At 26.9% G+C, this 24,015-nt stretch overlaps 1 protein-coding gene across 2 annotated transcripts in view; it reads right to left on the bottom strand.

Annotated features, from left to right (window-relative positions):
* Nucleotides 1-24,015, bottom strand: part of LOC100197463 (mitochondrial uncoupling protein 4) — a 42,252-nt gene that overhangs the window by 5,385 nt on the left and 12,852 nt on the right. For both annotated transcript variants that reach the window (XM_065796074.1, XM_065796075.1), the window contains exons 5-7: nt 15,611-15,733; nt 15,389-15,501; nt 13,796-13,880 (exon numbers count right to left, since the gene is read on the bottom strand). In XM_065796074.1, the coding sequence (XP_065652146.1) occupies nt 13,796-13,880; nt 15,389-15,501; nt 15,611-15,733 (321 nt within the window). The remainder of the gene's footprint in view (nt 1-13,795; nt 13,881-15,388; nt 15,502-15,610; nt 15,734-24,015) is intronic.

Here is a 24,015-nt window from a genome sequence, read left to right as displayed (position 1 = left end):
ATGAAACTGTTCTCCTAATAAAAATAGAGAAATGTTTCAAAACAAAAGAAAATATATATTTAAACAAGATATATAAACAAGACAGAATTGAATTAATTGTTTGATATTGTTAATTGCTTTTTCCCATTGTGAAAATTTTTTTAAATTGTCCTGATCAAGTGCAGTCACTAATAATAGAGATAATCTGATATTGTCACCATGGAGATAATTTGATATTATTATTACAACAATAGTATCAGGTTCAGAATAGAAAATTCTTAAAGATTTAGTTGAATCTTTAAGAATTTATTTTTAAGAATTTAAGATTTATTCATTTATTATTTAAGAATTTAAGATTTATTCAAATCTTTAAAAACTGTAAAATATGGAGCAGTAACATTTTGTTGTTGGTACTCAATTTGTTTACAATAGAAAAAAATTGTTTTGTGTTAAGGTGATTACAACCTTTGCTTATGTTAATTTCGATTACACTCTTTGATTATGTCAGATTTATAAAATATCTAAAAATGTACATGTTTTTTTTTTATAAGCATATGAAATTTTTGAAACAGGCTTGGGTATGCTTAAGCGAAAAGTTAAAAGATATGCTTAAGCTTAAGCATATTTCTAATAAAATATATTTCTTATTATTATTTATTATTAAATATATGCTTATTTTAATACTAAACTTAAGCATATTTCTAATAAAATATATTTCTTATTATTATTTATTATTAAATATATGCTTATTTCAATAAAAGTGTGCGTGTTACTAAAGGTTAATGGGTATAAGAAAAATAAAAAGTTGACTTATGCTCTGTATTTGCTTTGGTTTTAATGGAGCTGAATTAATGTTGTAGTATAACAATAAAAAATAAAACATATATACTATATACAAATGTTATCAATGAAATCAAAGATATGAACTTCGCATTCCTTCTCGTCCGGACTAATAAAGGTGTCATCTGGAAGAATTTTTTTGGCATCTTCATTTATACCATCATCTACCTCCACAGGTTGAATATCATCTTGATTCCCTATGGGTTGATCACTGCCAGGACAATGATGGATGGTGGGGGCACTTTGTAACCATCAAGGTCCTCTGGTTTAACAAGCGAATCTTCTGAGCCATCAGAAGTCATTAAACACCCAGTCATCACACAACATTTCTTCCTTTGCTTGTCATACTTTGAAGTGTTTAAAACTTTTTTATGCTTCCCCTGCCCAATGTGTAATCAAAATTTGTCTCTCTTTTGCAGTGTAGGGCATTTCATTACTGAACCATCTATCAAAATTATTATCTCTATCTAGCCATTTTTGATGTTCAATGGCAATAAGTCTTTTCAGAGTGGCAGCATATCCTGCGTCAACTGGTTACCAAAGATCAGTGGCATTTGGTAGACCGTACTAGAAAAGTCCTTGAGCAGCAGCCACAGCATCTTTAAAATTCTCCTGCATCTGTCCCTTCAAATTGTCCAGCAAAAGAACAAATTTATCAAGCTTTTGTTCTTTGACAAACGGAAGGAGTGTTTTATCACATCAGTGCTTACAAACGTTTTGGTCTAACTTTGGTTATTCTCCTTCTGGCCGAAACATATTTTGAAGGGAACATTGCCTTTTTTCAAATCCTGAGTTGTGAGATCTATGTATTATGTGTTGCACCTTGACCCTTAGGTACATACTCGTAAGTTTCCCTACCTTGAACAACAAAGGGAAGTGGGCTCTGGTCAACATTGAGCCTTTGTCCGTCCCAATTTTTTGTCGTAACTTGGATCTTTATAACCTGTTCTAATACACTTTTCTCTGCATGTCGCATGCCATTTCTGTAATAATTGGAAACAAAAGGAAACATAATGAAGAAATGGTTCCATTTCTTCATTATGTTTCCTTTTGTTTCTTTGTTTTGATCTCATTTTTAACTCTTTTTTTTTGTAAAAATCGAACTATAACATGATGTTTTATTTCCATGTTTGGATCAATGTAAATAACTTCGTATAATTCAAGATATTTTATGGAACGTCTTCCCTTCAGAAACAATCTTTAATAATAGTTTCATTTTTTTTAAGCCATTGCAAAATCTGACTTTGTGTTACACCAAACAACTCTGCTATAGTTTCTTGATTTGCCTCATAACCATAAGCGTTAATTGTTTCTGCTTTAAAGGCAGCAGTATATTGGTGGCGTTTCTTACCAGCTAATTTGCTAGACTCCACTTTTTTTCATTGCACTAAAAACTTTGTTGACTATGCTATTGAGCACATCTTTCACTGCTAGAGTGATAAGTTCTTTGTTACTTTGAAGAACTTGTGATTGTGAATGTTTACAATCTTGTTTGCTAATTTCTGTGAATAACTTTAACATGAAAAGCTAGTCCTTGTTGGCTTTTAAATAATTTTTTGCAATGTTCGCATTCAACACTAGTTTCAACAGCTTTTAACAGCAATAGGATTGCACTCATTTCTTCTCTGTGCATAACATTTTTTGTAAAACCAAACGCTGCCAATGTAGGCTGCTTTCTCTTTATTCTCTTTGACATTATTATTACTATTTTTAAAAGTATCTAAAAATAAGACTTAAGAATAAAATAAACATTTTGAATATAAATAAACTACACATTAAAAGTGAAAGAGAAAAAAAAAAGAGAGAAATAAAGCACTTCAGAGCGACTCCTAAACTTTATGTTTTTCTGTTCAAGTATTGAGGCTTAAGTTTTGCAACACAATGACTTCATTACTTCATAAAGTCGTTGCATTGCAAAACATAAACTTTGATTTTTGTTGTTTTTGTTGGTATAAATTTAGAAATATATATATTTAAAACTTTTAATTAAATAAAATTTAAATCTTTTAAATGGTTTATCGAGGTTCAGGAATATGCTTACATATGCTTATTTTTTTTCCAAATCTGAGCCTCTATATGCTTATAAACGTTATGCTTATAAAAAAAAACATGGATATTTAGTTTAAAAATTTTTGTTTAAGAGATCATACTTAACTCATCTTATGGAATATTTAAAATTTTTAAAATTGTTTCGGACTTTAAATCCTTTTGAAATAAAAAAAAAAATTACAGCAAATATATTGTTAGCTAATGACTTTTTTGATATCAAAATACATCTAGAAAAAGCTTTACGCTTTACAAAATGCAAAGCTTAAACAAAAATTACTTAGTAAAGATATCAACAAAAACCACTAATAAAGAATTATTTTCATTTATGATTTAACAAAAAACATTCAATACAAACCACTTTAGATTTTGATGAAACTTGGTGGGTTGGTTTATATCAATAAGAAAAAAATTCTTGAAAATTTCAGCATAAAATCTTTTGTCTATTTATGAAATAAGGTCATTTGAAATTTCTTATTTTTACCAAAAGTAAAAAACTTTAGGCAAAAACTTGTTTTGTTCATACTTTAAAGTTCTATATCTTAAAAACAAAATTTCAGAAAACCTTCTAGCTTTTTTTTTTTTGTATACAACTCTAGACTTACTTCAAAACTTTGACATTGAACTTTTGAATGTCACATTTAATCCATAATGGCTACCTAAAAAACCTAAAAAATTGTATGCAAATATAAAAAGTTGATTTTTGATGGGTCAATATCACAAAATCTGCAATTTAAGAAATGAAAAGACATATTTTTTAAATTTCTTCAAATGGTAGGCTTCCAAATTTTAGGAAATTTACTGATAAGGTACAACTCAGTAAAAAATTATGGATTCCTAAAAATGGCTCTGGCTAAAACTTAAGCTTAGATAAGCATCGATTAAGATAACTAATAGAGAACTAGTACTATCTTTTTAAATTTTTTTTTAATGGCTTCAGTTTGCATAAAAATGTTTGAACTTAAAGTTGTATGGTAAATGTTTATTAAGTATTAAAAAACTATATTTGATGCAGCCATTCAAGTCAGCATTTTGTTAGATATTTATTATGTTGTTTTTTTCCTTCTATTAAATAGCAGAATTATTAGAATATGTAAATAATGTTTGTGCAAAAATACTTTTATATTTACTTTATTATTTTATTTAAACTACTACATTATAAGCTGACAGGTTTGACTGGCGATATAAATAATATTGTTCATCATTTATATCATTTATAACATTGTCAATTTTTATATGCATTTGATATTTTTAAAAATAGTTCAAAAGCTGTCTATATAAAGTGATAAATTGAAATTGAACTAACCAGAAAAGATTTAAACATAATATTTGGGATTCAACTTGTATGGATGTTCCAAGAACAACTTAAATGGAGAAGGAAAACTACGGTGATGTTTTAAAAATATATTTTTTTTGTTTATATTATATCATATATATATATTAAAAACAGACTGTACTGTAAAAAAAAAAAGACTCTCTAGTTGGTGATTTTTTTTTATACAAATTTTTAAAAGCCATGTCGGTACAAAGTATTTTTAAATATTTAACTAATGTGAAGTGCTCTTTATAAGTAAAAATAAACTAATTTATGCACACACTTTAATGTTTTTACATTATTATACTTAATAAACTACATATTTATTATATTTGTTATGTTTTATATAGTAAAGTAAAAATATAATAAATTTTTGAATTTAATAGTGTGTTCATTAAAATTACTACATTATCAGCAGGCAGGCTTGAATCGCAATATAAACTTTCAATTCATTTATTTAGCTGTACATTTACAAGTTCTGTGTTTTATAATATATATAAAGATGGCAAGGACGTGAAGAAAACAGGTTTGTAAATGATGTTGTACACCATGCAGATAGCTCAGATGATTAAATAATATTTTTTTTAATTACAATTTATAAGTAATGCAATACTTGTTGCTTCCTTGTTCTATATAAATGTTACTAACATGCAGGTAACACTTATATATGTATTAGTGTATTTAAATTACATCACAAGCAGGAATGTTTGACTGGAAATATAAATGATGTTGTACATCATGCAGATAGCTTGGGCGAAAAAGAGGTAATAATCTTATAATTGTTATTTATAAATAATGATATATTCATTGCTACTTTTTTCTATATAAATGTTACCCAACATTTGGCAACATTTATAAATGCGTAATTCTAAAGTAAGTTATAATAGATAATAGTTATAAGTATAAATGAATTAGTAAATCAAGAAAATTAGTTAGTATGTATATATTAGTTGTATGATGTATTGTCTAGATTGTTCAAATGGACAATTATACTAACTGTGGTAAAAACAATAATGAATATCAAAATGGGAATGATACTTTGTTTGACATCTACCTAATTCTACAGATACAGTTGGCAGATTTAAATTTTATTTTGTTTATTGATTTTATTCGGCGAAAGTGATCCCATAGATTAATAGAACTCAATAATATTAGCGACTTTAGTGATAAAATTTATTTTTTATGGTTTAATATTCAATTTCAATTCAAATAACATTAGATCAAAAATCTTGAAAACAAAACATTCTATTTTACCATGGAAAATCCATAAGTTTTCCTTAAAAAGGTGTTCCAAATACCAATGGAAATTTTATGGATGGAAAAACCATGGAATTTCCATGGGTATTTGGAACACTTTTTCATGGAAAACTCAAGGATTTTCCATGGAAAACTTATAGATTTTCCTAGAGAACTCTAAAAAAACGTTTTTTTTTAAATAAAAAAATGGGTTTTCCATGGAAAAACTATGGGTTATCCATGGAAAACTCATGGGTTTTCCATGGAAAACCCATGAGTTTTCTATTGAAAACCCATGAGCTTTCAATAGAAAACCCATGAGTTTTCTATTGAAAACTCATGCGTTTTCAATAGAAAACTCATGCGTTTTCAATAGAAAACTCATGCGTTTTCAATAGAAAACTCATGCGTTTTCAATAGAAAACTCATGCGTTTTCAATAGAAAACTCATGCGTTTTCAATAGAAAACTCATGCGTTTTCAATAGAAAACTCATTATAAGATGAATAAAATCCTTACTCCTATCAAAAATAAAATAGCCAATGTTTTAGGACTTTGGTTCCTGAGAGTTTAAACATTAATTACACACCAAACTATTTATCCCTAGGAATGATAATAATACCAAGATATTTGAAACAAATGCATGGCATAATGGCAGAACCATTTTTAAAAAAAGAGGAAGATCTATTAGTAAGAAAGTAAAAAATCAAGTGTGTGAATTTTACCAATCAGATGAATACTCTTAAATGTGTCAGGTTTTAAACAATATGCCTCGACCCAAGTTAATTGTAAAAGACAACATTTTCGAAAAACAACAAAAAAGCCTTCTATTAGCTAACATAAAAGTTACTTAAAAATAAATAAAAGAACAAACATAAATAACATCAATGTTTTGGAATGGCCATCTTAAAGTTCGGACTTGAATCCAATAGAAAATTTGTGGTGTAATTTGGATAGAAAAATTGGCGACCGAGCATTTAGAAAAACAACTTGAAAGAAGCTATAATGAGGGCACAGGATATTATAACAACAGAAGAGACCCAAAATTTGTTCAACTCAATGCCAAATTGTCTAGTTTAGACCATCTAAAAAAGGCCATATACTTGTTAATAATAGTTAATTTGTTAAAATCTCAAAACATATCTGAAAATAACTTAATAAGTTGGAAGTTACTTCCAGCAACATTCAACTCTAATAGTGGGAACTTGCAAAAAAAATGAAAAAAAAACATTACCAAGTAATCATATTTTAGTATCACAAGACTTTACTGAAAATTACAGTTTTTTAAATTCAAGATGCAGTACAAGGTTTCCATTGAAACAACCGTCAAGCAGCATTGCTTTTTTTAGTTATTTACTGTAAGGAAGAAAATAAAATGTAAAAGTGTTTGTATACTCTCAGATCATTTGCAACAAATTACAAACTCAGTCATTGTTTCATTTATGAAGTACTAAAACATTTAAAAGAGTTCACGCCTTACTTTAATCATTGCACTTATTTTAGTGATGGTGCAGGCTCACAATACGGAAATTATAAAAATATGTCTAACTTATGTCACCATGAACATGATTATGATGTATCTGCAGAGTGGCATTTTTTGCTAAATCACATGGAAAGAGTGCATGTGATGGCACTGGGGGCTCTTTTAAAAGACTTGTAGCATGACCAGTTTACAATCACTAACAAATTCTATTAATTCACCTAAGAAAAGGTATGATTAGTGTAGAAAAAATATCAAAGGAATAAATTTTCAATACATTTTAAATAATGCAATTGTATTACAATGCATAAAGTTTAAATTAGAAGAACGTTATGCTATTGTTCAACAATTCCAGGAACAAAAAACCACCATTATTTTATACCATAATCATTAACTACTTTTAAGATGAGATGGGTGTCATAGACAATATGTATATTAATGTAAATGTTTCTAGAATGCAGCATACGGTTCCACTTGCTTCTCTTTCACCAGGAAATTAATGTAGCATATGTTCATGATGCAAATTGGTTTTTAGACAATATTGTGGAAATATCTTAAATATTGTGGAAATAACAATATAGAAAGTGAACGAGCCTTGGCTCTGGCTAAAAATGAGACTTTTTGCAAACCTGGCATCGGGCTAGAAAAAAATTTATAATACTTAATATATTATACTTAGATGACTTAAAAAGCTGTAGATTGTATAAAAAAAGAAAACATGAAGATGGGTAAGAGTTATATTTTTTTGATGTGCAAGGAAAAAAACAGGATTAATAAAAAATTTTGTAGCATGAAAAGACAGGTACAGTAAAAGGATGCAATTTGTTAAATAAGAAGCCAAGCAAAAATGAGTTTTGATTTATTGTAATAGAGATGATAGCTCGTTTGAGCATTGAACACAATAGTATTTGTAGAAAAAAGAAAAAGATTTTTTAGATAAAGCAGCTTGAATTCCATGGAATTTTTCCGTAAGATTGTTTATATTAGAGAAACAGCATAAAAGAGGAAGGCTAAAGCCTGATGATGATGATAATGATGATGATGATGATGATGATAATGATGATGCTAATTTTACCACGAAAATTGCAATATTTTACTTTTCAAATAATAGTGAATTTTTTTTTTTAACACTTACCTCCACAAATGCAGAAAAACACTTAGCGACACATGTGATTAACTTTAGATTACACTTTGATATATATATAAAAATTTCAAACCAAATTTTCTGAGCTCAGCTGAGTGCAGCAGGTGCTAGGGTTTTTATTGTAAATGATATCCAATCATAGATTTTGTTTAAAAAAACTGAAGAAGCATAAAGAACGTTTTAATCATTTAAATCTTGTTGTGAAAAGTTATAGAACATTCTATGACAACTATGTAATTTTAGTTTATTAGTTTTTTTATTAATAACAATATATACATTTATCATTACAAACATTTATCTGTAAAAACAATGAAAGAAACATTATAAATGGAAATAAATATTCCAGTGCCAACTTGTCAAGATTATTACACTTCTCTATAAAGGCATTTTTTAAATATATATATAACGCGGTAGTGGTGTAGTGGTAAAGTGCTCGCTTCATCGAGTTTCCAATTTCGATCCCCACCGCGCTCCTGGTAGTACCGCACTCAACTTGTTTCTCTGCGCAACAGTTTTGTTCGTCAAAAGTTCGCGTTTCGGAGTTATAGAGTTGAGAGAGGATTATAACCACTATTAATTAGCCTCCTCATCTGTAGTGGCCTTCTTGGCCTTGAGGAGGTGAACAACAACAACAACAAAAAAAGAAAAAAAAATATATCATAAATATATCAAAATTTTTATGCAAATGAGATTTGAGATTATTGAGATTAAGTTTATTAAAAATTGGGATTATTGAGCTTAAAATTAAGATAAATAATTCATGAAAGTCTAATTTTATTTTTAGTTTATTAATTTTTTTTATGTTTTAATTTTTTAATGGATTACTGCATTATGTTACTTTTTTTGTGAACATGTGTAAAAAGATGATTTATGGAAGAAACGATTTATTATTTACATTTTTTGCATGCAAAATGTTTTTATTTATGTAAAAAGAATAGTTTAGTTTATTAAAGAGAAATTACTTTGTTTATGAGGAAAAAGGATTTTTAATTCTTGATGTGTTGAAAACAAAAAAAATCTAATACTTTTAGTTTTAATGCCGTCTAAATGACTTTTCTAAAATACGTATGTTGTGTATATGTACCATATGTTGTGTACATGTGTATGTATATATACCGTTTAAAATGTTGTTTTCACTTTGAAAATTGTACTTTATATAGGTCAAATATGCTTTATTTATTTAAATAACCCCTAAAAAATGAAAAAACAATAAATTATATGTGAAAAATAGTCATTTCATACACCCTAATAATAATGTTTTACACTAAAACAACAGGGATCACTTCACAATAAAATTTTCCAGGTCCCATAAAAACTATAATCTTATAATGAAAATGCATTGCAGCTACAATACTTAGGTGACCAGACTGAGGAGGAGTCAGAGAAAAGTCCAAAAAAAGATTTTATGTTAACCTGAGTAAGAAGTAACCGGGGCTCCAGCCCCGGCTAAAAATGAGACTTTTTGCAAAGCGGGTCCTGGCCCCAGCAAATTTATAAGATTTAGCAGGGGTTGATAGGGAGCACTATAAAAAAATTTATAATTTTTATATATTATAATTTTATACTTACATTTACTATTTATTAAATACTGGCATATATTTATATATTTTTAAACTCTAATTTACTTCCAAAAAGGTTGCAAGCAACCATTATTAAGTTATGAGTTACTTTAAAATAACGGGTGATGCGGAAGTTATCGGACAAAATAAAAACGTCAATAACTTATTTATAAATAAAAAAACAAACTACTATTATAATTTTTTTTAAATAAAGCATTTATCTTTTAATAAAAATATATGATTTTTTATATGAAAAAACACCACCATCTGCAATTGATCTCAATTTTGCTCTGACGCCTTTCATAAGCGACTGTAAAAAGTTTAAATCAATTTCTTGTAGTTTTAGTTTAATGTGATCAATCAAAACTTGCTCTGTTGAAGCTTGCCAATCTCCCTCGTAAACCTTCTGTGCCAAATGTCCCCAAAAATTTTCAATTGGTCGTGCTTGAGGCACATTTGGGGGATTGGATTCTTTATCAATGTAATAGACATATTGGTCCATCCAATTTAGAGAGTCTTTAGAATAACGAGAACTTGCTAAATCTGGCCAAAATAGTTAAAGTCTTCATGATACTTGTGAATAAATGGAAGAAGTCGTTTTTCTAAACATTCATTAATATAGATTGATGAATTGATCGCTACAGCCATGGAAGTGCGAAACAATGGCTCGGAGATACCACGGTCAGATATGGCTATCCACATTAATAATTTTTTTGGAAATTTCTCTTTTCCTATAAAACGTGCACTTTCTGGGCATGTCTTTTTGTTGTGTGTGTAGTATCCAGAATTTCCAGGCATGTTGTCCCCTGCAAAACAAAAGTATTTTTCGTCATCGATGACTAGAAGCGATTTTGTGTTATAGAGTTGGTTAACTAGTTTCCTGCTTCTTTTCTTTGCCTTTATTTGTTGTTCTATAGTGTATTTTGGAGTCGTTTTCTATATTTAATATTCATTTTTTTTAACTGACGTCCAATTGTCGATTGATTTACACCGAATTTAATACCTATTTTTCTCTGACTGACCCCTTTTCGATTAATGACAAGTCTTGTTAATTTGGCTTTCTTTTCTCTAGTCCAGGATGTCGGACGACCAGGGTGCTTTCTATCAGAAAACGATTGAACAGTTTCAAGTCTTTTTAGGTTATCATATATTGTACTTCGAGCAAATCCTTCCTTTTCAAAATGATTTACGATTATTATTTTTTTTATATTAGGTTTATTTACAAAAAACATTTTTAGTTGCTTTCGAAAAGATTCTCGTTCAGCTGCATTTAACCTCATTTTAAATAATTGTGTTTTAAATAATAAATTTTATATTTTATAGACTTATATATTATGTTTTATAGACTTATATTTTATGCCTACGCATAAAACCACAAAAACTAATTATTATGCTCAAATAATGAAATTAGGATTTGTCCGATAACTTCCCCATCGCCCGTTAGGATAGGTTAAAAAGCTAGAAATGGTTAACTGAAGACTTAAAAAGTTATAGGTTGTATAAAAAAGGAAAACATGAAGATGGGTAAGAGTTATAAGGTTTTTTTGATGTGCAAGGAAAAAAACAGAATTAATAAAAGTTTTTATAGCATAAAGGGACAGATACAGTAAAGGATACAACTTGTTGAATAAGAAGCCAAGCAAGAATTGTTTTTGGTTTATCGTAATAGAGTTGATTGTTCGTTTGAGCATTGACCATGGTTAGAGAAACAGCATAAATAAGGAAGTCTAAAGCCTGATGATGATGATGATAATGATGATGATGGTGATGATGATTATGATGATCATGTTGATCATAATTATGTTTATATATGCATATATATACAAAATATAACATGAATTTTGGATATAAAAAATATACCTTAGAATGTATAAATGTTTTATCATAAAATATAGCCGGCCCTAGTTAAATTTTATCAAACCCGGCCCCAACCCTGGTCAAGTATCAACCCCTGGTCATTTACTAACCTGAGGAGGCCAAGAAGTTATTGATGTACTTATGTCTGATGTATGTAACCTCAATAATTCTTATATTTTTATAAAAAAAATTATTGTCCAGATTTAAGTTCCCTAACTGTATCTACCTACATTTAGATACACAACATGTCCCATCTAATTGAAAAACCATCAGGACATCTCAGAACCACCCTTGAAAAACACTAAAATGACCATTGAGCGGTCATGACCTCTTCTTAACGCTGACCAGATTTAAATTCCACGACTGCAATTACCTATAATTAGACATAAAACATGTCCCATCTAATTTAAAAACAATCAAGACATCCAATGACCACCTTTGACAGCCCCTTAAATGATCACTTGTGTGGTCATGAACACTCCAAATTTAAAATGGAGCCTGAAAATTAAATCCACAGCCCCAAATACCCCTATAAACATGTATCATATGTCTATATTTAACCCATAAATAGTTTTGCCATCTTTATAGATAGAGAATCCGGAGTAAGAAATTGGCAAGCATGATAAAGAGATAAAGAGAAAGAGCAACCTTAGCAGAAGCTAATTTTGCAATGAATTTGATATATGGTTTCCAAAAAGATTAGAAATAATAGTTAATCCTAAAAGATGAAGGGTAGATGACTCATTGAGTACATTACCGTTCATAAATATAGAAAGATCTAGATTATTGCAATAACAATTTGCTGAAATAACTCTTATAACTTGGTATAAGCTGTAATCTAAATTTAAACATAATAATCAAATAAGTCAGATAAATGGGGCGGGTTGGAATAGTGAATGGATTAGAAAAAATGATACAAAATTTATAGTCATGATATTAAATATTAAGTAAATTAGACTAAAAGTCTTTCTTTTTATTTTTACCAAATAAGCTCTTAAAAATTTTATATGTATTAACATTAAAAACTCAATGCTATAGCTTTTATATGTGTATGTTTAGTAGTAAGTTTGCGCATAACAGCACTTCATGCATCAGATATAAAACCAGACACACTGTGGAAGAAGAAGTGTTCAATTACAATTTTATTCTATGTTCTGGGGAAAATATGCATGTTAAATAGTAAATGGGTGGAGGTAGGGTGTTGCAAAAAGGGGCTAGAGCAATTTAAAAGTTTAATTAATAAGAGTTTAATTCAGGCTTAATTCAAGACTTATTTCTAGTACCGATTATGAAATACTTTTACATATATAAATACTTTGTATTACAATATATAATACAAACTAAAGTACATCAATAACTCTATTTTTATTGTTTTTAATGCATTTTGCGCAAATATCATTGTTCTGTTTTTGTTACTTCCCTATGAGTGCCCACTATTTTTTTCCTGAAATCTAAAAATAATTTATTATATAAGTCCATTATACATTGATAATAAGTAGAAAAAAAAAATCTTATTAAAACCAGTATAGATTTTAGGTTACTGGTGGTTTAAAGTGGAGGCACTTCTTCTTAAGTTTTAGCCAGAGCCATTTTTAAAAGTTCATATTTTTTTAGTGAATTGTATTTTATTAGTAAATTTCTTAAATTTGGTAGCCTATCATTTATAGAAACTTAAAAAAAATGTCTTTTCAGTTTTTAAATTGCAGATTTTGAATATTGACCCATTAAAAATCAACTTTTTATATTTGAAAACAATTTTTTAAGGTTTTTTAGGTAGCCATTATGGATTTAATGTGACATTTGAAAATTCAATGTCAAAGTTTTGAAGTAAGTCAAGAATTGTATGCAATAAAAAAAACCAGAAGGTTTTCTGAAATTTTGTTTTTAAAATATAGAGCTTCAAATTATAAACAAAACATGTTTTTACCTAAAGTTTTAGAAAAATAAGAAATTTCAAATGACCTTATCTATAAAGGACAAAAGATTTTATGCTAAAATTTTTAAGAATTTCTTTTGTCATTGATATAAACCAACCCATCAAGTTTCATTAAAAAATCTTAGGTGATCCATGTTGGACCTTGGTCCACTTGATATGGAATGATCCATATACATATAACTATATATGTATATAGACATATATTCTTATATAGACGTGTATGGATATACATACATACATTCATATATATATATATATATATATATATATATATATATATATATATATATATATATATATATATATATATATATATATATATATATATATATATATATATATATATATATATATATATATATATATATATATAGAGAGAGAGAGAGAGAGAGAGTAAATTATACCTTGACAGTCCATGTGTTGTCCAATTATCAGTCAATCTTGTATTTCTTATAAGGAAGTGCTTAACAGAGTCATATGTTGTTAAATCTAAAAAAAAAATACTTCCAAAAAGTGTGTGTATCTATACATCAAATAGTAATTAACTTGTCTAAATGAAAATTTTTGAAACAAAATATTAAACAAACAAATAAATATATTTATATTAATATAATATATATATAGACACACTCACACACACAGATGTATATATATATATATATATATATATATATATATATATATATATATATATATATATATATATATATATATATATATATATATATATATATATATATAGATATATATATATATATATAGCGTAATGCGAAGTTACCTGGAAAAGGTAACTTTGCATTTCACACCCTTTATTTCATGCTTGATCTCATATAACAGTGAACATGCTGGATCTCATATAACAGTTTTTTCTAAAAGTATACTAGGTCTCAAAAGAACTGTAAATTAATTTAGATTTCAAAATTTACAATCTTTTCATTTTTTTAATAAAAATAAAAATATTCTGAATGTTTTATTTCTATTTTTTACTATTTGCATATATCTACTGACAAATAGGTGGAGCATGCAATGTATGCTGCTACATCAACTGACAAATAGGTAAACATGTGAGGAGTGCTGCTACATCGACTGATGGTTTTGGTTTGCACAAGTAATCTTTCAATTAAAAAAAAATCTTTTTTAAGTTTTTAAACTTTTTCCGATCTTTTAATTTAAATATATATATATATAGATTTTATAACATAGTTACTTCTGTATCCATGTTTTGTTCAGAAGTTCCATGCCTTATATATGCTGAAATGTTGCAAAATTCATGTGCGTCTGATTGCACATTGCACATTTGTTTTATTACAGAGGTACATGGCAATTTTAGTAACTTTTAGATTTTAGACTTTTTTCAAGTATTTGAGCTGTGCTTTTGATCGAAACTGTGATTAAAGATGCACAAGCCTTCATTAATGCATATTATTAATTAAAGAAAGATCATTAAACTACATACAGTAAAGTATGAACAAAATATATTTTTATATTTCTTAAATAAAAGATTATCAGAAAAATGGCATATTTTTAAATAATTTTTTATAATCTTTATATCAAATTTATGTCTTGAGATTGCTTTTAATAAAAAAGTTAAAATTTTTCACTTTTTAGTGATCCCTTTTAAAATCCCTTCAACAATAAATTTTAAACAGAATTCTGAAAATAAAATTTTCAGAATTCTCTGTGAAGAATATCCTTAAAAACCTAAAAAATAATGTTCTTAAATTGCATTGATAAAAATTAAAACTAGAGAAAATTATTTTAAATTACATTTGTAATTACATTTAAGTTTACTTGACCTGTCAGTGTGTGTGTGTATATATATATATATATATATATATATATATATATATATATATATATATATATATATATATATATATATATATATATATATATATATATATTATAATTCATACATCAGAAAATATACTTTAGATGATATCAAAAACTAATCGGTCATATTAGACAATGCAGCCTGTTGTATATTAAGAACTAACCCCCAAGATTAACCAGTGCAGCTCGCTGTACATTAGGAAGCCATCCTTTCCACAGTCCTTTTATTCCATTTTCACTTGCAATTACTTTAAATGCATGAAATGTATTTTTATATCTATAAATATATAAAACTTTTTTTAAATAAAAGTATACTTTTTGAATAAAATTTCTATTAAAACACTTCAACTAAGCCATTATATAAAGATTGTTACAAAATTTCAAACCTTTTTTTATGACCTTGAAGCAATCTTTTCCCTTCCATTTGCATTTGAACTTTCACTAAATCAGTAGGTGAAGCAAGAAACTGCGCAAGCCCTCCCATTGACATACCAGCAATAATAGATTTCCTTAATTAACACTTAATAGTCTCTTTAATAAGTAACATTTAAAAACGACGAAAGTCGTATGTATCGTTCAAAAAAAAAATTTAGAATTGGAAAAACCAAACCGTCTAGATTTGAAGCATATATGTTTAAACTTACTCGCAAAAAATTTCAGCACCATTGAACCACTCTTTCCTTGCCCTCAAAGCACATGTTTGGAAAAAAAAGGACCCAAAAATGACCAAAAACGGATTATTTTAAATTTTTTACGTGTCTTGAGGGCAAGATTAGCATAAACATTTTCAATAAATTTCTTTTAAGAGCTTAGATAAATATCTTTATTTTTGATTTAAAAAGTATTTTGTTTTTTTTTCTTCTCAAAAATCAATATAACTTACATTTTAAACTGGCTAAAAAACGTTTATTACGTGGTGGAGCATTGTTTTTATAACCTTTTCAACAATCAAATTTAAACATTGTTATTTAGGTTTATAGTATAGTTTCTAAATGTATATATTTAAAATAAGAATAGAATTACTCATTTTATGTATGTTTAATGCCATTACGAAACAAAAGAATATGTTCTTAACTTATAACTTAATTTATAAACTTATAACTTAATTTATAATTTTATAAGTAGCGATATGAAACACAAACTAAGATATAATGTGTTGTATATATCAATATAAAATATATAACTATATAAAATATAGCAAATATTTAAATAATATATTAAGTGATTTTATGGCTTTTATAATATTTACAAATATATTCTTGGTTATTTAGATTAATGATAATGATAAATACTAAACTTGCAATGAATATGTATAAAGGAAACGAAAAGTGCGAGTTTGAGAACAAATTTAAGTTGAGATCTAATAAAAAAAAAGAAATTGTTTATTATTAAAACAGCTAAACCAGAAGTTACAGGTAATTTCTAGTTTGTAAGAAACTTGAACAATTTAATGTATATTATATATTTAAGATAGAGAGTGATCTCAATAAAATATAATGAACAAAAACAAACATGCATTTAAATATTCAACTTCCAACAGGCATGGATATTCTACAACATCTAGCATATCTGCAATCTATGCTGCCTAAAACACCAAAAAAATCAGTTTGGTTACGTGCTTGCTTTTTTAAAAATTTTGAAAGAAGTGAAAAATTGGATTGTAACTGTGTTTGAGTTAAGGCTATGAAACCCTGGATTAAAGCAGGGTTTGGAGTTGTTAGTGACACTTAACTATTCAAAAATCTTATTAAACTTGACAAGCATTATTCTAATTTGAAAAAAGAGGGTCTCCTAAAGATTTAACTAAACAAAAAAACAAGAATTACTTAAAAAAAGTTTTTTGGTAGGCTAGATTTGAAGAACATTATTAGGACCGAAAAAAAAAATCTGACAAGGATAAGCTTGAAGATGTTTTTGGTAGATCAGGAAGGAGAAAGAAAGTTCATTTTTGGGACAGAGTATAAGAAATCTAGTAAAAAGGTAAAATTTTACAATTAGAAGTACTAAGTGAAACTTTTCTTATAAAACATTTTGTTATAATTAGTTATAATTATAATTAGTATTATTTTATGCTTGTAGACAGCAGAGAGTAGCAGAAAGAAAAATAGAACAAAGGAAGTGCTATCAACAAAAACTAATTATGAAATTAAACTCAAATCTGATTTGAGTTATGATTCATCTTATTTTGAGCCTAGTAGCTATATAATAGAGGTATTTTAACTGAAGCTGGTGTTGAACTTACAGATATACATTGCAGTAAATCAACAGCCTTTAGAAAGATGAAATTAGCAGATGAAAATATGTCAACTTTAGCAAAGGAGGATGTAAAAAATGCAATAGAAGCTTCTCCTTATCCATGTGTTATATTTTGATGGAAAAACTCTTTGTGAAACTAATGCAGGAAAAAAGTTCAAGATTGACAGGCTGGCAGTTCTTGTGAACATTGAGCGTGAGACGCGCCTACTAGGTGTTCCTCCTTTAACTTAATCTCCTGGTGAAGATCAATATACAAGTATTATGAACCTACTAAAGGAATATAAACTTGAATCAAAAGTAGGATTTGTTTTGATACAACTGCAAGCAATACCGGGATCAAAAATGGTTCAATCATAAAGATATCAAACGGTTTAAATAAATGTCTTTTTAAAATTAGCATCTAGGCATCACATAACAGAATTAAGAATGGTGCATTTTTAGAAATATACAACAAATGGGTTGAGTACAAGACCAGAAAACTTGTTGTTTCATAAATTGAGGAGCCTATTTGAACATACTAATTTTAGTTATGCTCCAAGTGATCTGTGCAAGTTTAAATGGAAGGAGGTGAGTGGTAGTATAAGTGAAAATTCTATAAACTTTTGCAAAGCATATATAGAAAGAAGGAGATACCAGGAGAAGATAAACGTGAAGACAGAAAAGAGCTGGCTGAATTAGTTGTGACTTATCTACCACCTTCTGTTTATAAAAGGAAAACTGGGGCTATTCATCATGCGCATTTTCTTGGTAAAGCAATTTACTATCTGAAAATGCAGCTTTTGTTTTCTCAACTTGACTTTGTTCAAAAAAACAACAAAAAAGAAATCAAAAAAGAAATCAAGCTTATTGTAGAGTTCGTGATCTGTTTTTATGCCAAGTGGTATTTAATTGGAGGCCATAGACAATGTGTCAATGGCCTCCAACTTATATATTAAAGCTCTCCATCAGATGCATCATTTAGAAATATTTGTTGGAATCCAAAAGCAGTTGATGCTGTGCTTGATTCGCTTTATTAGATGAGGATTTTCTTTGCATGAAAAAAAAAAAAATTGCAGCTGCAATTCTTTTATTCAAAATACCTAAGGCTGAACACTTTAAAAATGAAAACAAAAAAAAGAAAGACATCAGAAAAGAGCTAGAAAAAAATTCTAGTACTGAGAAAGATCCACCAAGTTTAGCCCCTTTGGTAGATAAGTTTTCTTACCTTTAGTATGTTTAGTTTTAGTGTTTTAGCTGAAGAAAGAATAAAAGACTGGCTTTCACTTCCACCACAATACTGACATACACAGTATTCATTTAAAATTTTTGAAAATTAAGCCAATAGCCTTATTGTTGTCAATGATCATTCAATAAGAGCTGTCGGTATGATGCAGCAATATGTCCATTGTTACAACAATGAAGCAGAAAAACAGAACAGATTGATATCAGTTGACAGAGTTTGCTCTGCTTTCTGGAAAAAGCTCTACCAGTCATACCAAAATAAGATTATCTAATAGTCTTTCCTTCTAGCGAAGAAACAAAACACAAACAAACAAAAAAAATTAAATAAACAATAGAAGAAACTTCTACAAAACCTTTTTGAATATTTAAAATATTTTTTTTTTATTTGATAAGTAATATTGAATTGTGATATGTAAAAACCACATATGTTACAAAATCAACATTTTCGGTAAATTTGAAAAAACCTTTTTTATTTCTTAATTGCTAATAAGTTATTTTTAAAGACCACTTGAAAACCGCGTATTTACTAATGATGAAAGGTACTTTAGCACATGTTTGATTTTTTCAGAATATCATTGATACTGCGCTTAAGGAACATTTTTTGCAATCAAATCTCCAAATTTTGCAAAAAAGTAAATAAAATGCGAAGTGTAGTTTTTGAAGACCAATTAATAAATTGTCATAACTTCAGGAGTATTTTATTTTATTATGATTAAAATAATAAACGTATATAAAATGAATCATTCTATTCTTATTTTGAATATATACATTTGCAAACTATATTTTGAATCTAAATAACAAAGTTTGAATTTAATTGTTGAAAAGGTTATAAAAACAATGCCGCTCACGTAATAAACATTTTTTAGCCAATTTAAAAGGTAAATTATATTGATTATTAAGAAGAAAGAAAAACAACATACTTTTTTAATCAAAAATACAAATATTTATCTAAGCCCTGAAAAAAAAAATTATTATAAATTTTATGCTAGCCTTGCCCTCAAGACATTTAAAGTAATCCATTTTTGGTCATTTTTCAGTCCTTTTTTTTCCAAATATGTGCTTTGAGGGAAAGGAAAGAGTGGTTCAATGGTGCTGAAATATTTTATGAGTAAGCTTAAACATATTTGCTTCAAATCTAGACAATTTGGTTTTTCAAATTCTAATATATATATATTTTTTGAACACCCCTAATATATATACAACCCTCGGAATTGGGAAATTAAACTTAATCTTTTAGAGGTCGGCAGAAAAAAAAAATGAAACTAAAGTCTTACCATAAAACATAGAAATAAGGTTGGCAACTTTTTGCCAACCTCAAGTACTTAAAGATGGCATTGCCGAATGCCAACTCTAATTCTGAGGGCTGTAAGTAAATATATATATATATATATATATATATATATATATATATATATATATATATATATATATATATATATATATATATATATATATATATATATATATATGTATATGTATATATATATATATATTATATATATTCATATTTATATTCATATATATATATATATATGTATATATATATATATATATATATATATATATATATATATTCATATTTATATTCATATATATATATATATATATATATATATATATATATATATATATATATATATATATATATATATATATTCATATATATATATATATATTCATATTCATATATATATATATATATATATTCATATATATATATATATATTCATATATATATATATATTCATATATATATATATATTCATATATATATATATATATATATATATATACATATATACATATATACATATATATATATATACATATATATATATATATATATATATATATATATATATATATATATATATATATATTATATATATACATATATACATATATACATATATACATATATACATATATATATATATATATATATATATATATATATATATATATATATATATATATATATATATATATATATATATATATATATATATTTAATTAATTAGTAAAAAACACTTATCTAACTTTTATCTTCGACTTGAAGTTTCACCATTGCTGGATCATCAGGAAGAGTTACTGAATCTCAAAAAAAAAATTCAATTTATAGAAAAAAATATTTTACAGGAATTTATAAATTATTATAAAAAATTTTTAATTACTATATTTTTTTGTTAACGGGAAGTTACAGAAAGTAATTATGAAATAATTTTCTTTGGAATGGGGATAGTTTAATTTGGTCATTTGTTTTTATAATTTTTTAAGAGGTATTTATTTTCGTGCCTACATTTAGAAATTAATTCAGATTTTTTATTTAATAAGTTTTCTTGATTTAAATGAGTAGTTATTTCAAATTTTTCTTGCAAACATAACATACAGTTTTTGGAAATGTTATTATAGGCAGGGGCAGATTTTAGAATAGATCATTGTAAATTAAAATTTTTATATTTTTCTTTTAAATCCCAAATATATTTTGACAGCATAGTCTCTTTTGAATATTTTTTGTGTTTAAACGATTGTTTGTGGTTGGCATAACGTTTTTTCCATTCCCCCTCGGTTAAGCCAATATATTGTTTATCAGGGTTGTTTTGTGAGGAAACAATGCACTTGTAAATTACATTTTTCGAAAGGCATTTTCCATTTAGAGGGCAATCTATTTTTTGTTTACAATTACAATAATCAGTGTTTTTTTCTTTTATATGTTCATTTTTATTAATTAACGCGTAGTTGTGGCCTTTTATAATTCTTTCTAAATTTTTTGTACAACTATAACTTACTTTAATGGTATTTCTGTTAAAAATCTTATGTAATTTATTAGAGGGAGGAAAATGTTTGACTACTAATTTTAGAAAAATTTTACCTATATTTGTTGAAACATTTTTGCTGGACGGGGGGTTGAACCACATTATGTTTCTATTTCTATTACGCTTTTTTGCAATTTTCTTTTCAAATTTTAGCTCGAAATTTTGAAAGCCACTTTTTTTAAGGGCATCTTCATAAACGCGTTTAGAGGAGTTAAAAATATTTTCATTAGAAGAGTTTTGGTTTAGCCTATTGTTAATTGAAATTGGAATTTGTTTTAGAATTTGAGGGGGATGGTTCGAATTTACATTAATATACAATAATACTTTCTGTAACTTCCCGTTAACAAAAAAATATAGTAATTAAAAATTTTTTATAATAATTTATAACTTCCTGTAAAATATTTTTTTCTATAAATTGAATTTTTTTTTTTGAGATTCAGTAACTCTTCCTGATGATCAAGCAATGGTGAAACTTCAAGTCGAAGATAAAAGTTAGATAAGTGTTTTTTACTAATTAATTATTGCTCTGTTCTTTAAGAACATTGAGCACTCTATTTGTAAAATTCACTAACATAATTTACATATTAAGCTCCAAGTTTATACTTGTTGAGCACTCTTTAATCGTATTTTACCTAACCTAAACATGGAAACTAACAATTTTACTTACTCTCTCAAAAATATCCCGATCCCAGACAAAAAAAGTTATACTATTTTATTAATAGACAAAGTAGAACACTTTATTAAAAGAATTCCTTGGAAAGCCCATTTTTTCTTAGAATCTGAAAAAAATAAAAACCCTTTAATTGAAAAAAAACAGAATGAAAATTATGGATTCAAAACAAAAAATGCCATTAATTTAGAAGCTCAAAACATCGCCAAAAATATTAATTTAGATGCGAGAATTGAATCAGTTGCACCAGCGCAAGCGTTTGTTTCGCTAAAAGATCACAAACCAAATTTTCAAAATAAACTCCCTTGTAGGCTACTAGTACCTTCAAAAAGTGAACTAGGGCACGTTAGTAAAATAAAACTAGACAAAATTAATAACTCTATTCGGAAAAAATTAGGTTTACATCAGTGGAAAAATACCACTGATGTTATAGATTGGTTTTCTAAAATTAACAATAAAAATGAATGCACATTTATACAATTTGATATTATTGATTTTTACCCCTCAATTACAGCAGAAATTTTAGATAAAACTATAGAATTTGGAAAATCCCATTTAGAAATTACTGAGGACACTATCCGTATAATTAAGCACTGCAGAAAAAATTTACTCTATTTTGATAAGGAAACGTGGAAGAAAAAAACCACGCACCAACGCTTTGATGTAACAATGGGAAGTTACGACGGAGCAGAAATTTGCGAATTTGTAGGTTTATATATTTTAAATACCCTAGCTAAAATAATCCAAATTAATCAATTAGGTCTTTATCGCGACGACGGTTTAATAATAATGCATAAAAAATCAGGGCCACAACTCGATAAAATTAGAAAAGATATTATTAAAGTTTTTAAAAATATTGGCTTCCTAATTGAAATAAATATAAATTTAAAAATAGTGAATTTTCTTGATGTCACATTTAACCTCTCAGAAAGTTCCTATAAGCCCTACAAAAAACCTAATGACGAATTATTGTATATTAATGTAAATTCGAACCATCCCCCTCAAATTCTAAAACAAATTCCAATTTCAATTAACAATAGGCTAAACCAAAACTCTTCTAATGAAAATATTTTTAACTCCTCTAAACGCGTTTATGAAGATGCCCTTAAAAAAAGTGGCTTTCAAAATTTCGAGCTAAAATTTGAAAAGAAAATTGCAAAAAAGCGTAATAGAAATAGAAACATAATGTGGTTCAACCCCCCGTCCAGCAAAAATGTTTCAACAAATATAGGTAAAATTTTTCTAAAATTAGTAGTCAAACATTTTCCTCCCTCTAATAAATTACATAAGATTTTTAACAGAAATACCATTAAAGTAAGTTATAGTTGTACAAAAAATTTAGAAAGAATTATAAAAGGCCACAACTACGCGTTAATTAATAAAAATGAACATATAAAAGAAAAAAACACTGATTATTGTAATTGTAAACAAAAAATAGATTGCCCTCTAAATGGAAAGTGCCTTTCGAAAAATGTAATTTACAAGTGCATTGTTTCCTCACAAAACAACCCTGATAAACAATATATTGGCTTAACCGAGGGGGAATGGAAAAAACGTTATGCCAACCACAAACAATCGTTTAAACACAAAAAATATTCAAAAGAGACTATGCTGTCAAAATATATTTGGGATTTAAAAGAAAAATATAAAAATTTTAATTTACAATGATCTATTCTAAAATCTGCCCCTGCCTATAATAACATTTCCAAAAACTGTATGTTATGTTTGCAAGAAAAATTTGAAATAATTACTCATTTAAATCAAGAAAATTTATTAAATAAAAAATCTGAATTAATTTCTAAATGTAGGCACGAAAATAAATACCTCT

This window comes from Hydra vulgaris, chromosome 04 (genome assembly GCF_038396675.1).
Source record: "Hydra vulgaris chromosome 04, alternate assembly HydraT2T_AEP".
Classification (NCBI taxonomy): domain Eukaryota; kingdom Metazoa; phylum Cnidaria; class Hydrozoa; order Anthoathecata; family Hydridae; genus Hydra; species Hydra vulgaris.
Note: the sequence above shows the minus strand (reverse complement) of the source record. Positions and strands in the feature narration are given on the sequence as shown.